Here is a 20,718-nt window from a genome sequence, read left to right as displayed (position 1 = left end):
CGGGCGTAGGACTCAGTACTACGTGCGCTTCGAGGGGTACGGGGACGAGCACAACGAGTGGGTTAGCCCCTCGGACTTCCACCACAACGACACGCTGGTGCTGGAATTCCATAAGCGACACCCCGAGTTGCCGGTACCGGGCCGTCAGGAGTACGGCGATGCTTGATGCGTTCGGAGCTCGCATCTAGGAGGGGGATCCTATTATAGGCGTCACGTGACGCGCGACCTACGGTGCGCGTCGCCTCGGGGTCTCGTTCGGAGACCCTCTCGGGGACTCTCTCGGAGACCTTCTAGGAGATGTTCCCGTAGACGTCTAACTAGTGCCTTGTAGTAGTTAGACATCCGTTATTACATTACTATGCCTACCGTTACCTTTCCTCAGTCCCGCGACCTTATTACCTCAAGACCCGGCAGGTCGGCTGCCAGGCCTTATAGTTGCGTTAAAACAGATTCGGTTCGTTGAAACAAATTCGACTCACTACCTGCGCTTCCCATCGAGCTCGAGGAAGCAGACTACTCGTCGCCGGAGGAGTAGTCGGTTGTGCTGCATTCGCAGCAGCCGCGGTGTCGGGGCTGGGGACTCGGCCGGGAGGTTCCGGAATCGGCTGTCCGGCAAGCGAACACTTGTTTTGCCGACCAGTGCACTCCGCACAACCCTTCAAGGTCCCAGACCTTTTGGAGATACATCCCCAACTCAACCCCTCGTCCCCGAGGCCCTCGCAGTCCTCGCACTTAGGGTCGTTCACGATACCCTCCTTGGCTTGGGCGCGAGCTAGGCGACGTGATTGCAACTACCGAAACGAACAAGATTTAGCCGAATCCGCTTAAACGCAAGCGAAACGAGCTTACCACCGTCCTCCTGGTCTTCACCTCGCTGGCCGTCCCAACTCGAGTCGAGAAAGGAGGCTCGCCGGGCCTCGCCTCGTGATCGATGATCTCTTGGTCGGTAGCGTTGACGATACCAGCGTGGGCTACAAAGCGGATTAGCTCGAAGCAAACGATTTCGCTTAAACAATACGAATATTACTCACTATCCCACCACTCGGGCTCAGGGGTCGACGCCAACTCGTCTCCCTCAGTGCCGACCGTGCCGATGTTGATCACGCTCTCGTCCCCAATGTCGATGATCGAATCGGCCCCCTCGCTTTCGGCTAAAATCAAGCAAATCTGGTTCAGCGAAGCGAGTTCGATCGAAGGGTACCGAGTACGAACCAGCAACTTCAGGAGTCCCGAACGCTCTTTGATAGCGACTCTCGATCTGCCGTTCGTACGCTGACCCTGGAGACGCGTCGGGCGACTCACCCGGTACACCGCTGTCGTGGTAGTCCGAATCCTCATCCTCGGACGTCACCACCTTCTTCTTCTTCTTCTTCTTCTCCGACAGGTCGTCAAAGAAGTTGGCAGGCGCTGCACCCGTTCGCCGAGTCGGCTGTACGCCCTCGAAGTCGATGGGCCGAGCTGGAACGCGATTATCCAAATTAGCTTCGTCGAACCGGATCCGGTAGAAACCAAACAAAAACGCTTACCGGGTTCCGGGCTCACCGACCGTTGGCGCACAAGAGCACCCCCCAAATCGATGTTCTCGACATCGACCCTCGCACCCGCCGATGCGGCTCCTCTCCCTCGACTCGACCTCGCGCTGTGTCGTCCTTGTCGACTCCGCTGAATCGACCTCCCTCGAGGAGTCCTGGGCGGCGACACGACAGCTACCATCGAGCAAGAATAGACATAGTATCAGGTTACGAATTATCGATTCAGAATCCAAGCAGATTCGCTTTACTCACCCGCACTCGGCCCCGCAACCGGTTCCTCGTCGACCGAATCTAAAGGTTGCCCGGTCATGGCAACGTCCTCGCCCGATACCGGGCGTCCAGTCGGCCTACGAGCTTCCCCGTAGAGCCCTTCCCGACGAGCCGGTTCACCACCTGCGAAAAACCCAACAAGTTCAGCGAAACGAAACCGCCTTTCGGAACCGAATCTGCTTACCTTCCAACCCCGATCGGGTCACCGACAGCCCCCTTATATTCGAGGCCAGGTTCTGGTCGACCTCGTCCGTGTCGTCCATATTGCGGAGTTCTTCGAAATCAAAAATTCCTCCGGAAAAGACCTGGTTGACTTCTATACACAAAGCGGAATTGGGTCAGTTTACGCAAAGGAACCGGATCGACTCGAATCGCACGAACGAGAAGCCGAGTCTCCTGGAGTTACGGTCGAGGCTCGAGAAAGAGTCGAGCGTTCCTCAATCTTGGGAGATACGTCAGGAGACGGCATCGTTGAGTATCTTCGAGAAAGGAAGGACACAATTCGCTTCAATCGAAACGGATCCGGCCTATACCCCCCACTCGACGCGAGTCGATGGACCTTAGCGAAATGGAAAAATCGGTCGCCATCAAATCAAAACAAACGCGTCGTAGACAATCATCAAACAAATTGATGCGATCAATACTTGAAACACAATGGCTCGGGGCGCGCCATTCCGGAGGGGGATATACTGTTACGGGATCATCACGTGAGCCGACTACCGACACATGGACTCGATTTACGGACATCAGCATACACCTAAGTCCGGCTCGACGAGGCGAATCCGATTCCCTCGGAGCAGATTCGGTCGCCCCTACCATTCACCGAAACAACAATACGTTCCCGGTACATATCACACACAGGTACAAGGACCTCGAGGTACACGACAACTCTACTCAGGACCTCGACAACCTTACTCGACGTACCTAGGGACAAATGAGAACTCAAACCCGCCTCCTCTACCGAATCCGGTTGCTCTCGACAGGATTCGGCTGTTCGCCATCTCGTTCTTCCAGTTTCGCCATCTCTCGCCATTCTTTTCTCTTGGGTCTTTTCAGTGTTCGCCAGCCTCGCCTCCGTACTCGTCTCCGTATAAATAGCTAGAGGAACTTGACCGAATTCGATAGAGGACGCTCTGTAATAGTAATAGGTCAAGTCCCGATATCACATTCAATACACGCCTATCTGACTTGTTACAACATCTTCAAGACGTGTTGCGGAGAGGTTACAACTCAAGGACGTCGCTAAGTATCTACGCTTCATCGTTTTACCTTAGACCGAATCCGGTACCTCACACCGAGTGATCACCTTCCTTATCCATACATCTCTGGATTCGTATCCCGCACCCGAACCCGCTTCATCTAAGCGGACTTGCGACATTCTCCCAACTACCTGCGATTCACCTATAAGCACCCTACGCCTTACGACTTAGGACCTAGCTCGATTAGCGACTTCCGCCGTAACAGGATGTGGGTACAGTGGTGGAAAAGTGTGTTATAGTGACGCGCGCGTACGCCGGACTCGAGTCGTACCAACTCCGGCGGAGTTGTTCAAGGAGCATATCGTATTGTACCACTTTGTATTAGCATTGTAGTATATAGTCTTTCATCTGTTATTACATCTATATACCCTAGTCCTACGTTCTACATTACTCCCGGATATGTCCTCGCAGGTATACATCGAGCCGGTCTTCCCTGGAGCCTTCTCGACGCCTAACAGAATAACAGATCATCCGAGTTCCCCGGGTAATGACTTGAACGTAGCAACTGGAGAACCGTTGGTGCTGAGCAGCATAGGTTCTCCCTCTCGGCCGGAGGCTCATATTACGGTCACCGGCACCTTCTACCCGAATGGTACTCCGACGGAGACGGTCTTGATGATCGACTCAGGAGCGACCAGTTTGTTTATAGACACCAAATTCGTCGAGCAACACGGATTCGACCTCATTCCTTTAGAACGACCCCGACCACTCCTGGTCATTGATGGGAGAGAGATCTCTTCCGGTGCAGTTACACACCGGGTACAAGCTAGACTACGTATCGGTAGACATACCGAAACGGCGTACTTCTACGTATGTAGCCTCGGAACTTTCACAACGGTGCTCGGCCTACCATGGTTGAAGGAGCACAACCCCCGAATTGACTGGGAAATGAGCGCAGTAGCGTTCGAAGATAAGTGCGTCCAGAACGGATGTACACCAGCAAAAGAAATAGTATACTCCCCCGTGGATTACGAAGCGGAGGAGAAGGAGTTACGTTCGACGGACCGAATCAAAGGAGGGGTCACCGAAGAACTAGTAGTGGCCTACCTCAAGGCCAATGATGAAGAAGAAGAGAGGGTGAGGCGTCCCGACTTATGGGATTGGGACGACAAGCCAGCGGAGAGTTTCCCGGGAGACCTGGACCCTCCCGAATATATGGAGACGTTACGGAAGGTGGTACCGGAGAAGTATCACGCTTTCCTCGGAGCGTTCTCCAAGACCAAGGCCGACGAGTTGCCGGCACATAGAGACTTCGATCACTCGATCGACGTAGAGGAAGGGAAAGTACCCCCCTTCGGAAAACTCTACAACCACTCCGAAAAGGAGAGCGCCGAATTGAAGCGCTGGATCAAGGAGAACCTTGATAAAGGTTTTATCAGGGCTTCGACGTCACCCGCCGCAAGTCCCGTATTGTTTGTCCCGAAGAAGGGAGGAGAGCTCAGGCTCTGTATTGACTACCGGCGTTTGAACGCCATTACCACAAAGGATCGGACCCCGTTACCGCTGATTTCCGAGACGCTCGATAAGTTAACGACAGCGAAGGTCTATACCAAGTTGGACCTCCGAGGAGCGTACAACTTGTTACGAGTAAAGGAAGGGGACGAATGGAAGACAGCTTTCCGTACTAGATACGGACTGTTTGAGTGTCTGGTGATGCCGTTCGGGTTGACGAACGCTCCGGCGACGTTCCAAAGGTGGATGAACCATGTGTTCAGGGACCTTCTGGACGAGTCCGTCGTAGTGTACCTGGACGACATCCTCGTGTTCTCTCCCGACGAGACTACGCACGAGAGACACGTGAAGGAGGTGCTGCGAAGGCTACAAGAAAATGGGCTGTACGCCAAAGCAGAGAAGTGTGAGTTCCACACAACAGACACGGAGTTCCTTGGATACGACGTGTCCCCGGGAGGGGTAAAGATGAACCCCTCCAAGGTGTCGTCCATAGAACAATGGGCGGCGCCTCGAAACCTGAAGGGACTACAGTCGTTCCTAGGTTTCGCCAACTACTATCGGAGGTTCATCACGAACTACTCCCAGAAGATACAGGGGATGACAAAGCTCCTGAAGAAAGGAGTGCGGTTTCAATGGAACGAATCCGCAGAGACTGCGTTCGTAACGCTGAAGAAGGCGTTCACGCAGGCGCCTATACTGGCGCATTTCCAGGAAGATGCAGAGGTAACGTTGGAAACGGATGCCTCGGCCGGAGCGATTGGAGCAGTGATGTCGCAGAGAGGTTCGGACGGAAAACTCCGACCAGTAGCGTTCATGTCAAAGTCGCTAACTCCCGCAGAGCGGAACTACGACGTTCACGACAGAGAGATGCTGGCCATCATCTACGCCTGCAAGATATGGCGACACTACCTGGAGGGACCTCACCCTATTCGGATCTTTACCGATCACAAGAACCTCGAGTACTTCCGAACGGAGAAGTTACTGTCGAGGCGACAAGCAAGATGGTCTCAGCTGTTGAACAGTCTGAGCTACACCCTGGAGTACAAGCCGGGGGTGATGAACGGTAAGGCCGACGCCTTGAGTCGGAAAGAGGAGCTCCTAGAAGAGAGCGAACCAAGACAGACCGAGACGATGCTACGGCCCATGAATCTCTCGGCTACAGCGCGGGAGATTCCTCCGCATCTCCAGATCAACGGTACCCTGCCAATTCCCGGCGAGGACCTTCGGAGAGACCTGTTGCAAGGTTACGAGGCGGACGAAGTAGTCAAGGCCATCTTGGAGAAGATGGAGAGGGAGCCCAACGAGCAGGGTCCCTACAAGAAGGATGGCGAGGGGTTCCTAATCTACAAGGGACTCCTGTACGTCCCTGATGTGGAGTCGGTAAGGGTCCGACTGATGAAGTACGTTCACGACGGCAAGCTCGCGGGGCACTACGGGCGAGACAAAACGGAGGACCTCCTCTCGAGAGACTTTTATTGGCCCCGAATGAGAGATTGGGTAGGCAACTACGTGGCCTCGTGCTTGACGTGCCAGAAGAACCGCCGTCCCCGACAAAAGCCGATCGGAGAATTGGCCCCTCTACCTGCGGCGAGGAAGCCGTGGTCGTCCATCACTTGGGACCACATCACGGACCTCCCCGAGTCATTGGGCCAGGATGCAATCCTGGTAATCGTCGACCGCTTCAGTAAGCGGGCACACTTCATCCCGTGTCGAAAGGATAACAACGCCTCGTACCTGGCGAAGTTATTCTTCTCCCACTACGTCAAGTTGCACGGGTTCCCTGATCAGATCATCTCGGACAGAGGAACATTGTTCATGTCTAGCTTCTGGCGGGATGTGTGTGCTTTTGCGGGTGTCGAGAGGAGGTTCTCGACGGCATACCACCCGGAGACTGACGGACAAACGGAGAGGAGCAACTCGACGTTGGAACAGTACCTGCGGAGTTACGTGAACTTCCAGCAGGATGATTGGGCGGAGTTGTTGCCTCTGGCGGAGTTCGCCTACAACAACTCCAAGCATTCCGCCATAGGGATGTCGCCTTTCATGGCCTCCGAGGGGACTGACCACAAGTTCACCATCCGGATGGCCGAAGTGCCCAATGAAAGCGCGGATGAGTTCAGGGAGCGACTCTCGAACATCCACGAGTCGGTACTCCGGGCGTTGGAGCAAGCAAGGGTAGATATGGCGAAATACGCCAACAGAAAGAGGCGGCCCGTTCCCGATGAGGGAATGGAGGTCGGGGATCAAGTGATGTTGTCTACGGACCACATCAAGACGGTTCGTCCAAACAAGAAGTTGGACTACAAGACCCTCGGACCTTTCAAGATCACCGAGGTCGTGGGAGATGCGAAGATGGCGCGAAGGTTGGAGCTTCCCGAGCAACTGCGGCGGGTACACCCTGTGTTCCATGTCTCGATGCTGATTCCGTACAAGCGGAACGAGCTGCCCTCGCGGGAACAGGTCCCGCCTCCTCCCCCAGAGGTGGTGGATAACGGTGACACCCAGTGGGTAGTATCTGAGATTGTAGATTCGCGGAGCAGGAAGCGGGGACGTCAGACGCGTACCCAATATCTGGTGCGGTGGGAAGGTTACGAGGATGAGTATAACGAGTGGGTACATCCGGAGGACTTCCACCATGACGACCAAGCGGTGCTGGACTATCATCGACGATACCCAAACAAGCCGAAACCTGCTTTCGAGGAGTACGGTGATGCCTAGGGCGTTCGGAGCTCGCCCGTAACGGGGGGATCCTGTTATAGCGACGCGCGCGTACGCCGGACTCGAGTCGTACCAACTCCGGCGGAGTTGTTCAAGGAGCATATCGTATTGTACCACTTTGTATTAGCATTGTAGTATATAGTCTTTCATCTGTTATTACATCTATATACCCTAGTCCTACGTTCTACATTACTCCCGGATATGTCCTCGCAGGTATACATCGAGCCGGTCTTCCCTGGAGCCTTCTCGACGCCTAACAAAGTGCTGAAGAAGAACGCACAGATCCTTTGAAAGAACACGATCGTTCAAACGAGATTGGTGTGCGTAAGTGCAAAAAAGACCGCAGCAGCGTGAGATGAGATGAGAGAGAAAAAGGGATTCACGACCTGGAAATGGGCAACTCCGATACCAAAAGCGTGGTGGGTGGGAGTGCGGGGTGATCTGACTGCTGCTCTACAAGCTACAAGCTACAAGCATCGACCGGCGAAACACCCGGCCGCAAAGCCACTCGGTGAATACCCACGACAAAGAGGTCAGTCACCATGCCGAACCTTCCAAAGGCCGAGTGCCGAGGGGGTTAGTGGCGTTTATGGGCGTTAGTTACCCCCCCCCGCCTCTTCCCCTTGGCCTGTGGCTGAGTGTTGGGGTTTGTCACGGTTCGGTGGCGTTCAAGCCCCTTCCTCCCTTCCCCTCGGCGCCGAACGCGAAAAGTAGAGGGAGGGAGGGTGAGAAGATGAAGATAACGTGGTCAATTTAGAGAGTGCAACGAGGGTAGAGAGTGAGGGTGAGGGGGTGGAGGTCACACGGCACCACCCGGTTTACAGGCTACGAGGGTCACCGTGTGCAGCTCTTGTCCTTGTCCTTTACATCCTTTCGTCGCGGCTAACACACATCTACGGTACACCAATCTTTCCACCACCTCTTCTCTCTCTCTCTCTCTCACGTCCTCACCACCTACTGTACCACCTAGTCATCCGTACAGTCTACATCGCACCGAACCCTCCTCTTACCGACTCGCAACTCGCACTCGCATGCACACGACCGGCACACCAACACTATCACTTCCGTGTAGGACCCTTGGACGTCCCCGTCCCTGTATATGCCCTTCCTTTAAGGCGACATGACACTCACCATAGCATCACCTTCACCATCACCTTCACCTTCACCTTCACCTTTACCTTCACCTTTACCTTTACCTTCATCGTCAAAGGCTTTAAATTTGGAGGCACGGGTCAAGGTCGATGTCGATGGAGATGGAGATGGAGATGGATTCGAGTCGGGCGTTCGGGACTTGAATTCGAATAGGGATATGGATCGAGATGGGGATCGAGATGGGGACCTGCACTCGAATAATAGGGGTCATCAAGATGGGGACCTGAAACTAAAATCGAAATCGAAATCAACCACGACCGATCTCAATCTCGATCTCGATCTCGAGACTAAAGACCCAAACTCAAACTCAGACTCAACTGAAACCTCAGACCAAGATGAAACCTCAGACCAAGATCCCGACGAAGACGATACGGCCTGGCAGATATTCCTCAGCGCCTACGCCCGGGGAGACCATCTGAATGGGCGGTACGTGCGAGGTCCTCCTCCTTTATATCTATCGCCTTCATCATCACCTTCGTTGTCGACATCGGCATCGGCATCAAGATTGGCATTGAAGTCGACATCGACATCGGCATTGAAGTCGACATCGACATCGACATCGACATCGGAGTCAACTTTGAAACCTTCACTTGCCCATAATAGGAATACTCAATCTCATACGGACCTAGACCTTAGAGGGGAGGGTGTGGGGGTAGGAGGATCGACGACGACGACGAATACGAGGACCAGGACGAGGACGGTGTCGGTGTCGATTTCGATGGGGACCTCTCGGCCTTTCGACTCTACCTCTACCTCTACCTCAAGCCTGACTTCCCACTCAACCTCAACCTCAACCTCAATTTCGATCCCGAACCAGCCCACCCCCCGATCCGAATTCCACACCGAACTCTCCTCCTCGCTCTACTCCGCCTCCTCCACCTCCATCCCCCTCCGTACAGCGCGTCTCGTCCGCCAATTCTACACCACCCACGGGTACTTGCCTCCTCCTAGATCCCCGGAAGAAGGGGTCAGGGTGCAGTGTATCAAGGATTATGATTTGGGTAGGAGGGCGCAGATGAGGAATATACAGAAGGCGACGGAGTTGTTGGCAGGGTGTTTCTCTTCCACGTCTTCCTCTGGCTCTGGCTCTGCCTCTGGCTCTCGTGACGAAAAGGCATCTGAAGGATCTGGTGTGGTCTGTACGTTCAGCCTCTTCAAAGACGACGCCCAACACCACGTAGCCGCCGCCGGCCCCCCTTCTCTAGTCGACTCCCTAGCGCTGAGTATCGGCACCCGGGTCCCACCCCAGATCTCTTTGTGTGGGCATACGATCCTCAGCCCGAAGTCGGAAGGGGGGTTGGTTTATGTACGGGATCTTGCGGGGGATTGGAGGTTTAGCGGGAATCCTTGGGTCAAGGGGAAGAAGAAGAAGAAGGGTAATAAAGAGGAAGGAGAGGGTGATACAAGTAATAAAGAGGAGGGAGAGGGTGATCAAGAGCTCCAGGGGGGGATGAAGAGTTATATCGGGAGCGTCGTCAGGTTGAGGCCCGATCCGACTTTGCCTTTATCGTCGTCGTCATCGTCATCCGTTATCGAAGCCGACAGGAACAACGCCGACAGGAACAAAGAGGACGACACCGTCGCCATCGGAGCCCTCAACATATGTTTCCTCACCGAACCCCTCCTCACCCTCTCTTCCGATCAGACAGACATCATACGACGCATCACCGACATCCTAGAGGGACAACTCGCGCTCACTTGGCAAGCGCAACGACACGAAAAGGAGGTCCGGGCTAGACAGGCCGTCTCGGATTTCCTGGAGGAGGGGTTGGTCAGAGGGATGCGTCCCCAGCGCGAACGAGGGTCGGAAAGGGGAAGGGGTGAGAGGGTGGATCGAACTGCAGATCCTACCACTACTACTGCTACCACGTCCGACGCAGGGGACGAGGGAGGAGTGGCCACAGACAGGAACGGCGACGACGATGGGGACAAGTACGTGCACTTTCGGGCCCAAGCTCGATATGCCGTGGAAAAGATCCGGGAACAGGTGCGAGAGATCGGGTTCGTATGTATACTCGATACGAGTTCGTTCGTGTCCTTCCAGTCCCGACAGAAAGTGAGTTTCGGATGTGAAGGGGGGGTGGGATCGAGAGCAAGTTAGGTTTGGGTTTTTGGAGGGACAGGCGCCGGTGCACTATCCCACCCTGATCTCATCGTCTCGTTCGGAAACAGGCTGATCGGGGTTTCCTCCCCCTTTTTCTGCTTGCGAACCCGTTTAGACCCAGCAAGCGGACGATGACAAGACGATGATGGGCGTACTCGCTTCTTCCAGCGACGAGTCGAGCGCTGCCGCTGCGATGTCGTCGATGGATCCCACCGTCGCTCAGACGGTGAGCGATTTTCTCGACCGGCATGTCGATCACCATCACCGCGCCGATCAGACGATCTTTGTCAAGGCCATTGGGGAGGCTTCTGGGCTCGAACCGCTCTTGCCCTCGGACACGTACAGCCACCTGATCTTGCCGCTCTTTTCCGGAGGAGACGCCCTGTTCGCGGTGATCGCGTGCAGTGCGGACCCCGACTATTCGTTCAGTCGAGGCGATTCCGACTTTGTGAGGAGCATGGCGACCGTGCTCAAGGCCGTGGCCATCCAGGCCCGCGCCATCGAGGTGGAACAGAAACGTACGACGGTGATGAGTCGGTTCAGTCACGACCTGCGTACGCCGCTGCACGGGATCCTCGGATCGATCGCCCTCCTCAACTCGTCGGTGGACAGCGGAGAGCGCGAGCAGGCGGGCGAGCTCTTGACCACCCTGAACGCTGCGACGAGGGAGATGGAGAGGCTCATGAACGACATGCTCGACGAGGAATCGTCGAACCGGCTCGATCAGAGCAGGCGGGCAGAGACGAACGCGAGAGCTTGGGGAGCGGTACAGCGGGGACATCGTGATGGGCAGCACGGTCAGACCGGTTCTGCCACGTCGAGCGATTCGACATTGTCGAATTTTGACTTTGGTCAGCAGTTGCCCTTGTCGCCCGGGTCACAGCGGGCCACGACGACGGCGGCCCTGCCCTTGCCCTTGCCCCTCCTTCCCATCCCGGAGCCACTGCACCAGGCCCTCCTGTCATCCGACCCTCGGGACGCGCCAAAGGAGCCCCTATCGGTCCTGATCGTCGAGGACGAAGCGATCAGCAGAAAACTCCTGGCCATGGCCGTCAAGCGAGCGGTCAAGGGGGTCAAGATCGCGCAGGCCCGGGACGGTGTCGAAGGCTTGACGGCGTTCTGCAACTCGCACCCTCACCTCGTACTCACCGATGTCAACATGCCGATCATGGACGGCATCGTCTCTGCCAAGGCGATGAGGACGGTGGAAGCCGCGCAGGGCTGGGAACGATCGACGATCTATACCATCACGGGGCTCGGGCAGGCAGACGTCCAGAAACGACGTGATGCGTTGAACGTGACCTTGGACGGGTGGCTCGTCAAGGGACAACATCGGATGGAGGATATCCAGGCGATCGTGAGGGAAGTGAATGAGCGTCGCAAGGGACGAGGCGACCACGATCCGCAGGTCGATCTGACGAGGAGGGTGACCGGGTGAAGCAAGGTCGGGCAGGGTCTCAAGGCCACACAACCCGACGATGTGGCGATGGCTGGCGATTCGAAGCCGCACGATTTTGTTGTAACATACCATTTTGGGTTTCATGGGTTTTCCTCACTAGGCTTCTATCGATATGACTCTACAATCTGAATGCCGATCGTTCAGACTTCTGGGATGATAATCATCGGCATCGTCGCTTTTCGTGCTTTCTCGGTCATATGATCGTCTCGTGCCGCGCGTCGCGACCCTCAATTTATGATTGACGACCATGTCACCGCATCCGACACCGCCACCGCAAGTCAATCCGACCTCTCAATGCCGAATCTCTGGCCGCGGCCCCCGCTTTCCCAGCCTCTCCGAACCTCGAGAGAGCCAAGTCGAACCCTCCTCACCGTCCTCGCGTCCCTACTTTCACGTCCTGACGACCTTTCTACGCAAGAACGCCGCGTGATAGATGGCCCCCGGTTGTTGGTAGTACGGTATGCGTTCCTACACGTATCGTATTCGTATGCAAGATATTCGAGGTGTGTGGCGTTCGTGGTCAGCGTGATATGGTATAGTTCAATAGCGAATGGATAGGATAAACATGGGAAGGGATGCCGACGTATAGCACCAGGAGCGAGAAGAATAGACCAGGTCTGTCAGCCTACGATCCTACAGTCCGGGACACGAATCGACTCGAGACCAGATCAGGGTAGATTTCCCAACCCGGTGGGTATCGAAGGACCACGCGGCGCCACACCGGGCCATCATCCTCGCAGACCATCATCATCGCCATTCATCTCCACCATCGCCATCCACCATACACCATCCACCACCATCTCATAAAAAAAGAAACCCAGTCTGAGTCAAACTCACCCTAAACTCCTCATACCCTCTCCTCCTATACCACCCCAGATTCCTACTCTCCTCCCCGATCCTCTCCTTGCCCGGCTCTTTCCCACTCCCACTTCCGTTCTCCTTGCCCTCCTTCTCCTTCTCCTCGCCCGCCTTCGCGTTCGAGTTCTCCTTGCTCATATCGTCGATAACATAAGGCGTCGTATCCAAAGTCAACCACTCCGCACCATATTCCTCGATCGCCAGGTTTTCGAGGATCGTCAGGCAGAGAGAACCTAGGGAGAGGTTTTGGTAGGCGTGTGTTATGTAGAGGGAGGCTGTTTATTTCCACGAGGACGGGATGAAGCGTGGGGGGGGGGGGGGGGTCGGAAATTGGAAAAGTCGAAATTCAAGGGTGGAAATCGAGGTGTAATGTAAAAGTTCAGCCTGGACTCCCCGTGATCTCTTATAAGGAAATGTAGAGGAAGGTCCGAAAGACACAACACAGGAAGTAGCGAAACGTAACATAGAGCTGATATCTCGTCCTCGTCCTCGTCGTCCTCGTCATCACCATCATACGCGGAACGAGAAAGAAGGTGGGTAGAAACGAAAGTAGAACACGCTGACACTCACAGAGCTTGACCGTCCGACTCTCCCGATCGGCCATATACCTCTGCCCTTCTGCATGTAATACCAGGCCTCCCATACCTACGTCAAGAACCTCCTTCTCCTGTTCTCCTCCTTTCTGTCCCTTCATATTCTCGCCCATATCCTTACTCGCTACACTTTCGCTCGCTACGCTCTTGCTCGCTCCGTTCTTGCTCGCTACGCCCTCGCTCGCTCCGTTCTTGCTCGGCACGCTAAAAATCCACAACGGCGTATCCCCCTTCCCACCCTCATCCCTCAGATCCTTCTCCATCCTCTCCAACCCCCAACCGCATTCGATCCGGTACCTCCTGAGTAGATCGTAGTCGGAGAGGGTGGCTCGGCGGTATGAGATGTCGGAGAGAGTGTATGTGTAGCGGTTTGGAGATTTGGGATTTGAAACGGTTGGGGTTGGGCTCGGGGCTGGGATAGGAATAGGGGTAGGGGTAGCGTCGGTGGTCGTCATCCTTGAACAAGATCCTACGGCGGGTCTTGCTTGGTCGATCGTCGAGTTGTCTAGGAACTATCTGGACGCTCGAGTTGCTCTCGTCAAGGTCCTCGACGACGGATCGATATTGACATGCAACAACTCGAGGAGGATCCTCCTGCTGACTCGAAGACTTGACCCCTATGCTCCATCGGATCGGATCTCGGGGGATTAACAGCAGCTCGGAAGCGAATTTTACTTCCGAGAGATCGTTCGGACATGGCCGAGATGACAGATCCAGGATTCAGGATGACAGATCGTCCAGCACTCGAGGACCTCGTCGATCTGTCGAACCTGCCCTCGAGGGAGGAGTCCGGAGACGAACTTCTTCTATTGTGACATCGTGTGCCATCTCACTTCCGGGCCGACATGCGACGCACAGCTTTTCGCACAGATGCGGCCCGAATCACAAATGCCAAGCGAAGCCCGAATAGAAAGTCGATCAACCTGTTCCATTCCACGCGCCGCAAAGCCACAGGATAGGGATAGGGATAGATAACGGAGACGTGCGAAGATCGTTATCTCCCGTTTGATGTGGCTGTGGTTTGATGTTGAACGACTTTCTCCGAGGGGAAAGGAGAATATCGCAGATCTAGATCCCGCATGGCACTTAGGGAGGATGACAAATCCTGGTTCGGATCGCGGCACGGTCGATGAAACCCCGGAGGAGAGGTCGCCAAGCGAAACGAAGCTCGAAGTGAAAGCCATCAGGCGATCAGGCGGCGAACATCGTCGGATGGCGGATGGGCGATGCGTGGGTGTTCGTAGAGATAAGCATCGAATTTCTATCCGATATTCGCTAAGAATCATACCCATCAAAATGGAAATGGAATATATATAAAGACCCCCTGAACGAAATGAAGCTCGATTGACAGTTTCCTTGCCTCTTTCCTCGCCTCAAACCTCTTGAACAACCCTCTCGCGTTTGAGCATCATAATCACCCACACCTCATCACCCCCACCCATCCATAACCCTCTCATAAAACCTCATACCTCCCAAACCTGAAACACCGCCCACAGCATGTTCCCCTCCATCCCTACGCTCGTCACCGCGGCCACAGTACTGGCAAGCAGCGCTCTCGCCTCCCCTACTCCTATCCCCATCGCATCTTCCCAGGTACTATCGCTGGTCAGGAGGGATAATTGGACACCTCCAGCAGGGTTGAACGTGACTTACCAGTCCGAGTATAACGCGTGAGCTTCCTCGTTTTCCGACAAACTTTTCTTCTTCGTGCGGTACCACGACCCGGCTAAACCCATCTTCCTACCACATACCGATCCATATTCGCACCCTACTCTCTGATGTATGTAACAACACCACGCTATAGCTCGTTACCCTCGACGATGATCTTCGCCACAGGGGGGACCATCGCCGGCCGAGGTTCTTCTTCGACGGCAAGCGGGGTGTATCAGGCGGGTAGTATCGGGGTTGGGGCTTTGGTTGACGGTAGGTCTACTTTCCCCCCTCTATTTGGTCTCCGTTACATACCCCTTTCCCACCCCAAGGGGTTTCCCGCTTGGTTTCTGTTTGTTTCTCCCGTTGGAGATCCGCGCTTATCGCTTGATGGTTATGTGATTGGATTGATACAGCCGTACCCGAATTATTGAACGTCTCCAACATCTATGGGGTGCAGATCGCCAACGTCGGGAGTCCTTCTATCGTACGTCTGACATCCTACCTTACTCGCCCTTCATGCTCGCTTTCGCGATACTGTATCGTTCTCTTGAGCTCACGTATCAGACATCATGACTGTTGTCGTATTTCCTCTTATGGCGGTAATACATACACTGTCCGAGTAGAACTCTACGATCCAGCTCAACATGGCCCAGTATGCCAACAAGGTCCTCTGTGCGGAAGATAGTATCTTCGACTCGTTGGTCATCACCCACGGGACCGGTGAGTGGCCTCTCTTTAAGAGAACACCAGAAGAAGAACAATAGGCTGATGACGAAGGTGATTTGTCGCTTGGGTAGATACGTTGGAAGAGACCGCCTTCTTCAGTAAGCCCGAGTCGTAACCAAAGTTCCCAATGATTCGGAAAGCTCACCTTGCCCCTAAACCTCTTCCGTAAAATAGTGGACCTCACGGTCAACTGCCGCAAGCCCGTCATCATCGTCGGCGCCATGCGCCCCGCCACCGCCCTCTCCGCTGACGGACCCGCCAACCTCTACGCTGCTGTCAAGACCGGAGTCTTCCCTGACAGCAAGGATAGGGGAGCTTTGATCGTCATGAACGACCGGATCGGGTCGGCATTCTACACCCAGAAGACGCACGGTGAGTCGCCTTGGAAAAACCTCTGTACTGGACTGCGTCTCGCTCTGGTTTTCGTGCTAACATGGCCTTTCGCTCTCGCAGTCAACTACCTGGACACTTTCAAGGCCCCCGAACCGGGCTACCTCGGCGGACTGTTCAACAACGAGCCTTTCTACTATTACGGTCCTGCTACTCCGAAATGTGAGTCCTTGCCTCTTGTCGACCTGTGCGTTGGTCATCGGATGGCTGATGCTCTATGATGGCGCGTAGATAAGAACACGTTCGACGTGACCAACGTGACGAGCCTTCCCAAGGTCGACATTGTTTACGGGTGAGTGGCGAAATCGAAAAATGTATAATATTCGGATGACACTGACCGGTACAATCCGATACGGTCGTAGTCATCAAGAGACGGACCCCAGGATCTTTGAATCGATCGTCAAGTACGGAGACGTCAAGGGGATCGTCTTGGCCAGTGAGTCCCGCCGTGTCTCCCTCAAGACTCCCTGCACGATCGCTAATGACATCCTCGGCAGGCCCGAACGGTGGAGTCGGCGTCGACTCTGCCATCACCGACACCATCTCCAGTGGTATTCCCATCGTCCGCCACGTCCGTATCAACGTCGGCATGATCGCGCCCTCCGAGACCCCGCGAAACGGCAGCGTCATCAGTTCCGGACTGATCAACAACCAAAAGAGTCGGATTCAGTTGCAGTTGGCCTTGGCTACCGGAGCTGACCCGAGGGCCGTCTTTGAGGATGCTTTGAGGGAGGAACTTTATGGCAACTAGAGGAGAGGCGATGGTGTCGGAGTTAAAACGTAGAATTCAAGCTAGTACTTTCATTATATAGGGGTTTCTTCAGCATAATTTCCCTGCCATTCAGTCTCCATAGGCAGCTAATTGATTCGGTAGCACGGCTGCCTTTTCACTTGTTCAACCTTTACTATCATAATTTTTATCGAAATATCGGCCTAATCTTGCTAGACATATTGCGCTCGATCAGGCTCTTTAGAACCGGCGCTGTCCTTGGTCCATATTTCAGTCGATCTCCAAGCGGATCGCATCGTACCTATTGATAAAGTCGTCCTTTATCTTCAGTTTCTGACACCGTCAGTCTCAAACGAATCTCTGTTGGACCCACATAACGGAAACGCTATAATTGCGGAAATTGACGTCTCCTCCGCTGGCGTTGTAAGGCAACATGAACTCGAAGACGTTGATCTCGGTCGTCTCGTTCTTCAACCAGTCTCCGGGGAAGCCGAACCTAAAGAATGAGACCGATTTCCGTCAGGTCATGATTACCAACAAGGGCAATCGGTATACGCTCTTACAGGTTGCGCAAGTTGTAACACGCGATCCCATTTCGGTCCGAGCACGAAGACGAGGCGTTGTACGGGATCGTCCAGACCAGCTCGTTGCCATTGATCATTACCGTATAGTCGACATCGGAGTAGTTGGAACTCGGTTCGGGGAGGTCCAGGTTGCCCGATGCAGTCCTCGCTCCGGCCTTGAATAAGAGGGGAACCTTGCGTCAGGAGGCATCGCACAAAATTAGGAGGTGGGGCACTCACCAGTTGAACCGTCAAAGTACTGCAAGTCAAGACAGCAATGTTAAGACTGGAAAAGCTGCAGATGGTAGTCTACTTCACTACTTACGCGTTCTTGCCTGCCTTTTCGAAAGCTTGCTCCGGTTGCCAATTGACAGTCCAAACATTGACGTTGTCGAGGGCGATCTCTTTGCGATCATGGGTTGGACCATATCGACTGTAATGAACATAATTCTAAAGGCCGTATGCGTAAGCTGCAAAGATCCTTGCGGCTTGGACGACAAGACACTAACCCAATCTTTGGAAATGTCCGACTGGCCGATGGTAAAGTTGACACCTTCCGGGAAATCGGTAGGAAAGTCGTACACCCCCCAGTATTGGCGATATTCATTTTGATGTAAGGTATGGTTTGGGTCGGCGGCAAAACCATGCCTGAACTCTCCCGCAGTCTTCAAAAGGGGACCAAAAAACCCCTTCAGCAATCGAACCGAGGCTGCTACCCCTCGATCAAGCGCCCAGTCTCACCTTATCTGGAGTTCCGATCCTCCACAATTCCCGACCATGAGTCTCACCAGACCAATCAATTGCAAAAGGCGCGCCCTCTCCATCGCCAGCCGAGACTGTTACCCCATCCATCTCGAGTTGCCCAAAGATGCCCTCGGCGTACACGGTCAATCGGTAGCTCCCTGCCTTGACTCGCGGGATCGCGACTTTGCCACTGGAGCTGACATTGCCCCAATACTGTCCGACCGCTGCAATAAATCGTTATTGGTTTGATAATCTTCCAATTCGACAGAGAGTGTCACACACTGACCATAATCAACGGCATCTTGGAAGTCTACCCCAACCGCCGACAGGACGGCTTTGCCATTCGACGATCCCGATGGCAGATTGACCACAGCGTTGAAGTCGCCTCGACCAGTCGTCCCGACGTAACCTGGAACGAGCTCAGCGATCTGATCATAAAAGTCAGCGGCAAAGGATGAATTCCTAGCATGAGCAGGTGACGGGTATCAGCAATCAGGTTGTGTAACATAGCGCCTCAGACTCACGCATACTGTTCCGCATCGGCTAGCAGAGTCTCAACGTCCCCATCCCGGTTGATGTAGTTGAAAGACGGCCCGAAAATACGGTCAAAGCCCGACGTTTGGTTCAAAGTGGCCGCGCCCCGGTGGTTCGAAGCGTAGTCTGCGATTGCTCACCCCAACATCAATAATCTGTTCGCTGTTCGGATGCTCGACCCACTTACAGTTGTAAATATTGGTATCGACCACAAGATCGCTTCGCAACGGCCCTCCGGTATAACCTTCCAAATTCGAGAACACTGTCCAAAAGCCCAAAGTTGTTCCGTTGGACTCTGAACCGTCCGCATAGAACCCATGCGCCTTGTGACCGCCTGGAAACATCTCCAGGGTTCAACCAGCCCGTCCAGTCTTTCTTGCAAATCATCGTATCTGCGGCTCACCATACAAGTCCGCCCATTCATACTTCGTAAAGTAGTCCGAGCTATTCGGCGGAAGAATTTACTTTAGTCCGGAAAGAACAGGACGTCGTTAGGTAATTTCGCTTACGATTCGGTCTTGTAAGGATTGCCCTCGGTCACATTGTAATACCAAGTGGCATCTTGCACGGTCCTGACACGCAATTCTCGTCAGCAAGCTCCCCTCCAAGTATCGTGTTCGACGATAGTTCTGGGCAGTTTCGCACTTACACCTGATTGGCTATAGCGGCTTTTGAAGGCAAATGCCCGTATTGCACCGAGTTGGTGACCAGATGAGTCCAAATCGGGGTATTCGGGGAGATCTACAAATACGAATCCGTACCAACCCGATCTCAGCGGATGCCTACCACGTATATGCCATATACTCGTGCATGGAGTCTATGTTCCATGCACGGTTCTATGTTGGGATGTGCGAGACTCACCACCTGTCTCAACTCTTGTACGTTTCCCAGATCGATCTCCTCTGTCCCATTATCGAAAGCCAACCTCGTAAAACTATGATACCCCGTCTCGTTCTCCCTCAAGAACCACCATTGCTGGAACAGCTGGTCTGTGACATTATACTGAGACCAAGTGGGAAGTAGAGTCAGTGGGTTTACTGTGCTTGTCGTGTTCTTACAGTGGATTTCGATTTCGATGCTTACCTGTTCGCTCATCATCAACCCGATCCAAGAATCGCCCTGATGGACCGTATAATTCGCTTGACCCGACTGTCCCGCATAGTCTACCACGTCCCAGAGCAGGAACCTTTGATCAGCCTCAGTCTCAGTTTCAATTACGTCTCGATGAACGCTCAGAGATCATTGTGATTGTAGTATTCACAGTGCCGGGAAGACTGAGGATTAGGATTAGACGGCGACCAAACCGAACTATTGACCGCCGGAATACCTTCAAACGCCCCAAACGCGAATCACGTAAAAATCGATTCAGCCTTCCCGTACTCGTCCTTCTTAACATCGAGATCCCTGAGGGTCATCCTCCTAGAAGTGGGAGGGACTTGCAGTAACAATCATAATACCCCATCCCTATCCTCCCCGAGACCGGTCCTAAGACATCGATGCCGTCCATGATCAGACCCGTCATCGCGCCTAGGGTCTTGTTCACCCTACGGCAGGTTACAGTAAGCGGGTCGGGATGGTTCGTTTCAGCGCGCGTGTAGAGCAGGCTAAGGTATGTGGATCAGGGAAGTTGACTTACGAGATGCTCAATCGGTCGGAGGCGATCGTCACCACTATTGTACGTATACGCGTTTATGATCGTTCAGTCCCTAGATCGAAGATTGTACATTGGGTCGTGACGGAAAACAAAAACAGGAACTCACATTGCTCGGTCTCGTTGTGCGTTAACTCGGCCTTGACCGAACCCAGAGTCGCCATTGAGAGTAGGAACGGGATGGCCATCTTCGACTTCGAAGCGCGCTTTGTCGAACCCACTTTGCTTGATCCTATCGTGTCTGATTTACGCTTTCGTTTGATCAAAAGCCCACCGGTCCCGAAACCTCATCATAGCCTGTCCATGAAGTATATATACGATACTACACTC

General features: G+C 54.1%; 4 protein-coding genes across 4 annotated transcripts; 2 read left to right on the top strand and 2 right to left on the bottom strand.

Annotated features, from left to right (window-relative positions):
- The first annotated feature begins 9,009 nt into the window (after window positions 1–9,009).
- Window positions 9,010–12,002, top strand: HD553DRAFT_294266 (uncharacterized protein). Its single transcript, XM_046178461.1, has 2 exons — window positions 9,010–10,439; window positions 10,603–12,002. The coding sequence occupies exons 1-2, from the start codon at window positions 9,102–9,104 to the stop codon at window positions 11,923–11,925; spliced, it is 2,661 nt and encodes an 886-aa protein (XP_046037633.1). The 5' UTR covers window positions 9,010–9,101; the 3' UTR covers window positions 11,926–12,002.
- Window positions 12,003–14,183, bottom strand: HD553DRAFT_308490 (uncharacterized protein). The gene is made up of 3 exons (XM_046179550.1): window positions 13,375–14,183; window positions 12,784–13,079; window positions 12,003–12,414 (listed from the first exon to the last, which is right to left on the bottom strand). The coding sequence occupies exons 1-3, from the start codon at window positions 13,850–13,852 to the stop codon at window positions 12,337–12,339; spliced, it is 852 nt and encodes a 283-aa protein (XP_046037632.1). The 5' UTR covers window positions 13,853–14,183; the 3' UTR covers window positions 12,003–12,336.
- A 536-nt stretch (window positions 14,184–14,719) lies between these two features.
- HD553DRAFT_202201 (asparaginase) lies at window positions 14,720–17,214 on the top strand. Its single transcript, XM_046177106.1, has 10 exons — window positions 14,720–15,067; window positions 15,202–15,320; window positions 15,464–15,534; window positions 15,674–15,770; window positions 15,848–15,874; window positions 15,951–16,148; window positions 16,230–16,328; window positions 16,398–16,458; window positions 16,529–16,602; window positions 16,664–17,214. Exons 1-10 carry the CDS (start codon window positions 14,895–14,897, stop codon window positions 16,915–16,917), a joined length of 1,173 nt encoding a protein of 390 aa, XP_046037631.1. The 5' UTR covers window positions 14,720–14,894; the 3' UTR covers window positions 16,918–17,214.
- HD553DRAFT_294261 (galactose mutarotase-like domain-containing protein) lies at window positions 17,167–20,405 on the bottom strand (the record flags this gene model as incomplete). Its single annotated transcript, XM_046178460.1, has 19 exons — window positions 20,374–20,405; window positions 20,174–20,281; window positions 20,118–20,122; window positions 19,999–20,064; window positions 19,821–19,900; window positions 19,599–19,739; window positions 19,387–19,478; window positions 19,247–19,309; window positions 19,141–19,181; window positions 18,925–19,071; window positions 18,728–18,863; window positions 18,490–18,665; window positions 18,201–18,427; window positions 17,969–18,124; window positions 17,785–17,909; window positions 17,700–17,718; window positions 17,460–17,635; window positions 17,270–17,392; window positions 17,167–17,197 (listed from the first exon to the last, which is right to left on the bottom strand). The coding sequence occupies exons 2-19, from the start codon at window positions 20,257–20,259 to the stop codon at window positions 17,167–17,169; spliced, it is 1,890 nt and encodes a 629-aa protein (XP_046037630.1). The 5' UTR covers window positions 20,260–20,281; window positions 20,374–20,405.
- Between the last annotated feature and the right edge of the window lie 313 nt (window positions 20,406–20,718).

The sequence above is a fragment of the Filobasidium floriforme genome, assembly GCF_021052385.1.
Source record: "Filobasidium floriforme strain CBS 6241 chromosome Unknown HD553scaffold_7, whole genome shotgun sequence".
Taxonomy (NCBI): domain Eukaryota; kingdom Fungi; phylum Basidiomycota; class Tremellomycetes; order Filobasidiales; family Filobasidiaceae; genus Filobasidium; species Filobasidium floriforme.
This window is presented reverse-complemented; position numbering and strand designations above follow the sequence as displayed.

Excerpts from the sequence above, each read along its gene's own strand:
- HD553DRAFT_294266 (XM_046178461.1), top strand. The coding sequence starts at position 9,102 with ATGGGGACCTCTCGGCCTTTCGACTCTACCTCTACCTCTACCTCAAGC. Across the intron at positions 10,440-10,602 it reads CCTTCCAGTCCCGACAGAAA|ACCCAGCAAGCGGACGATGA; the intron begins GTGAGTTTCGGA and ends GAACCCGTTTAG.
- HD553DRAFT_202201 (XM_046177106.1), top strand. The coding sequence starts at position 14,895 with ATGTTCCCCTCCATCCCTACGCTCGTCACCGCGGCCACAGTACTGGCA. Across the intron at positions 16,149-16,229 it reads CTACACCCAGAAGACGCACG|TCAACTACCTGGACACTTTC; the intron begins GTGAGTCGCCTT and ends TCGCTCTCGCAG. Across the intron at positions 16,459-16,528 it reads AAGGTCGACATTGTTTACGG|TCATCAAGAGACGGACCCCA; the intron begins GTGAGTGGCGAA and ends ATACGGTCGTAG.
- HD553DRAFT_308490 (XM_046179550.1), bottom strand. The coding sequence starts at position 13,852 with ATGACGACCACCGACGCTACCCCTACCCCTATTCCTATCCCAGCCCCG. Across the intron at positions 13,080-13,374 it reads GAGTCGGACGGTCAAGCTCT|CCTCCCTCTACATAACACAC; the intron begins GTGAGTGTCAGC and ends GGAAATAAACAG. Across the intron at positions 12,415-12,783 it reads GAGGGTATGAGGAGTTTAGG|GAACGCATACCGTACTACCA; the intron begins GTGAGTTTGACT and ends CGATACGTGTAG.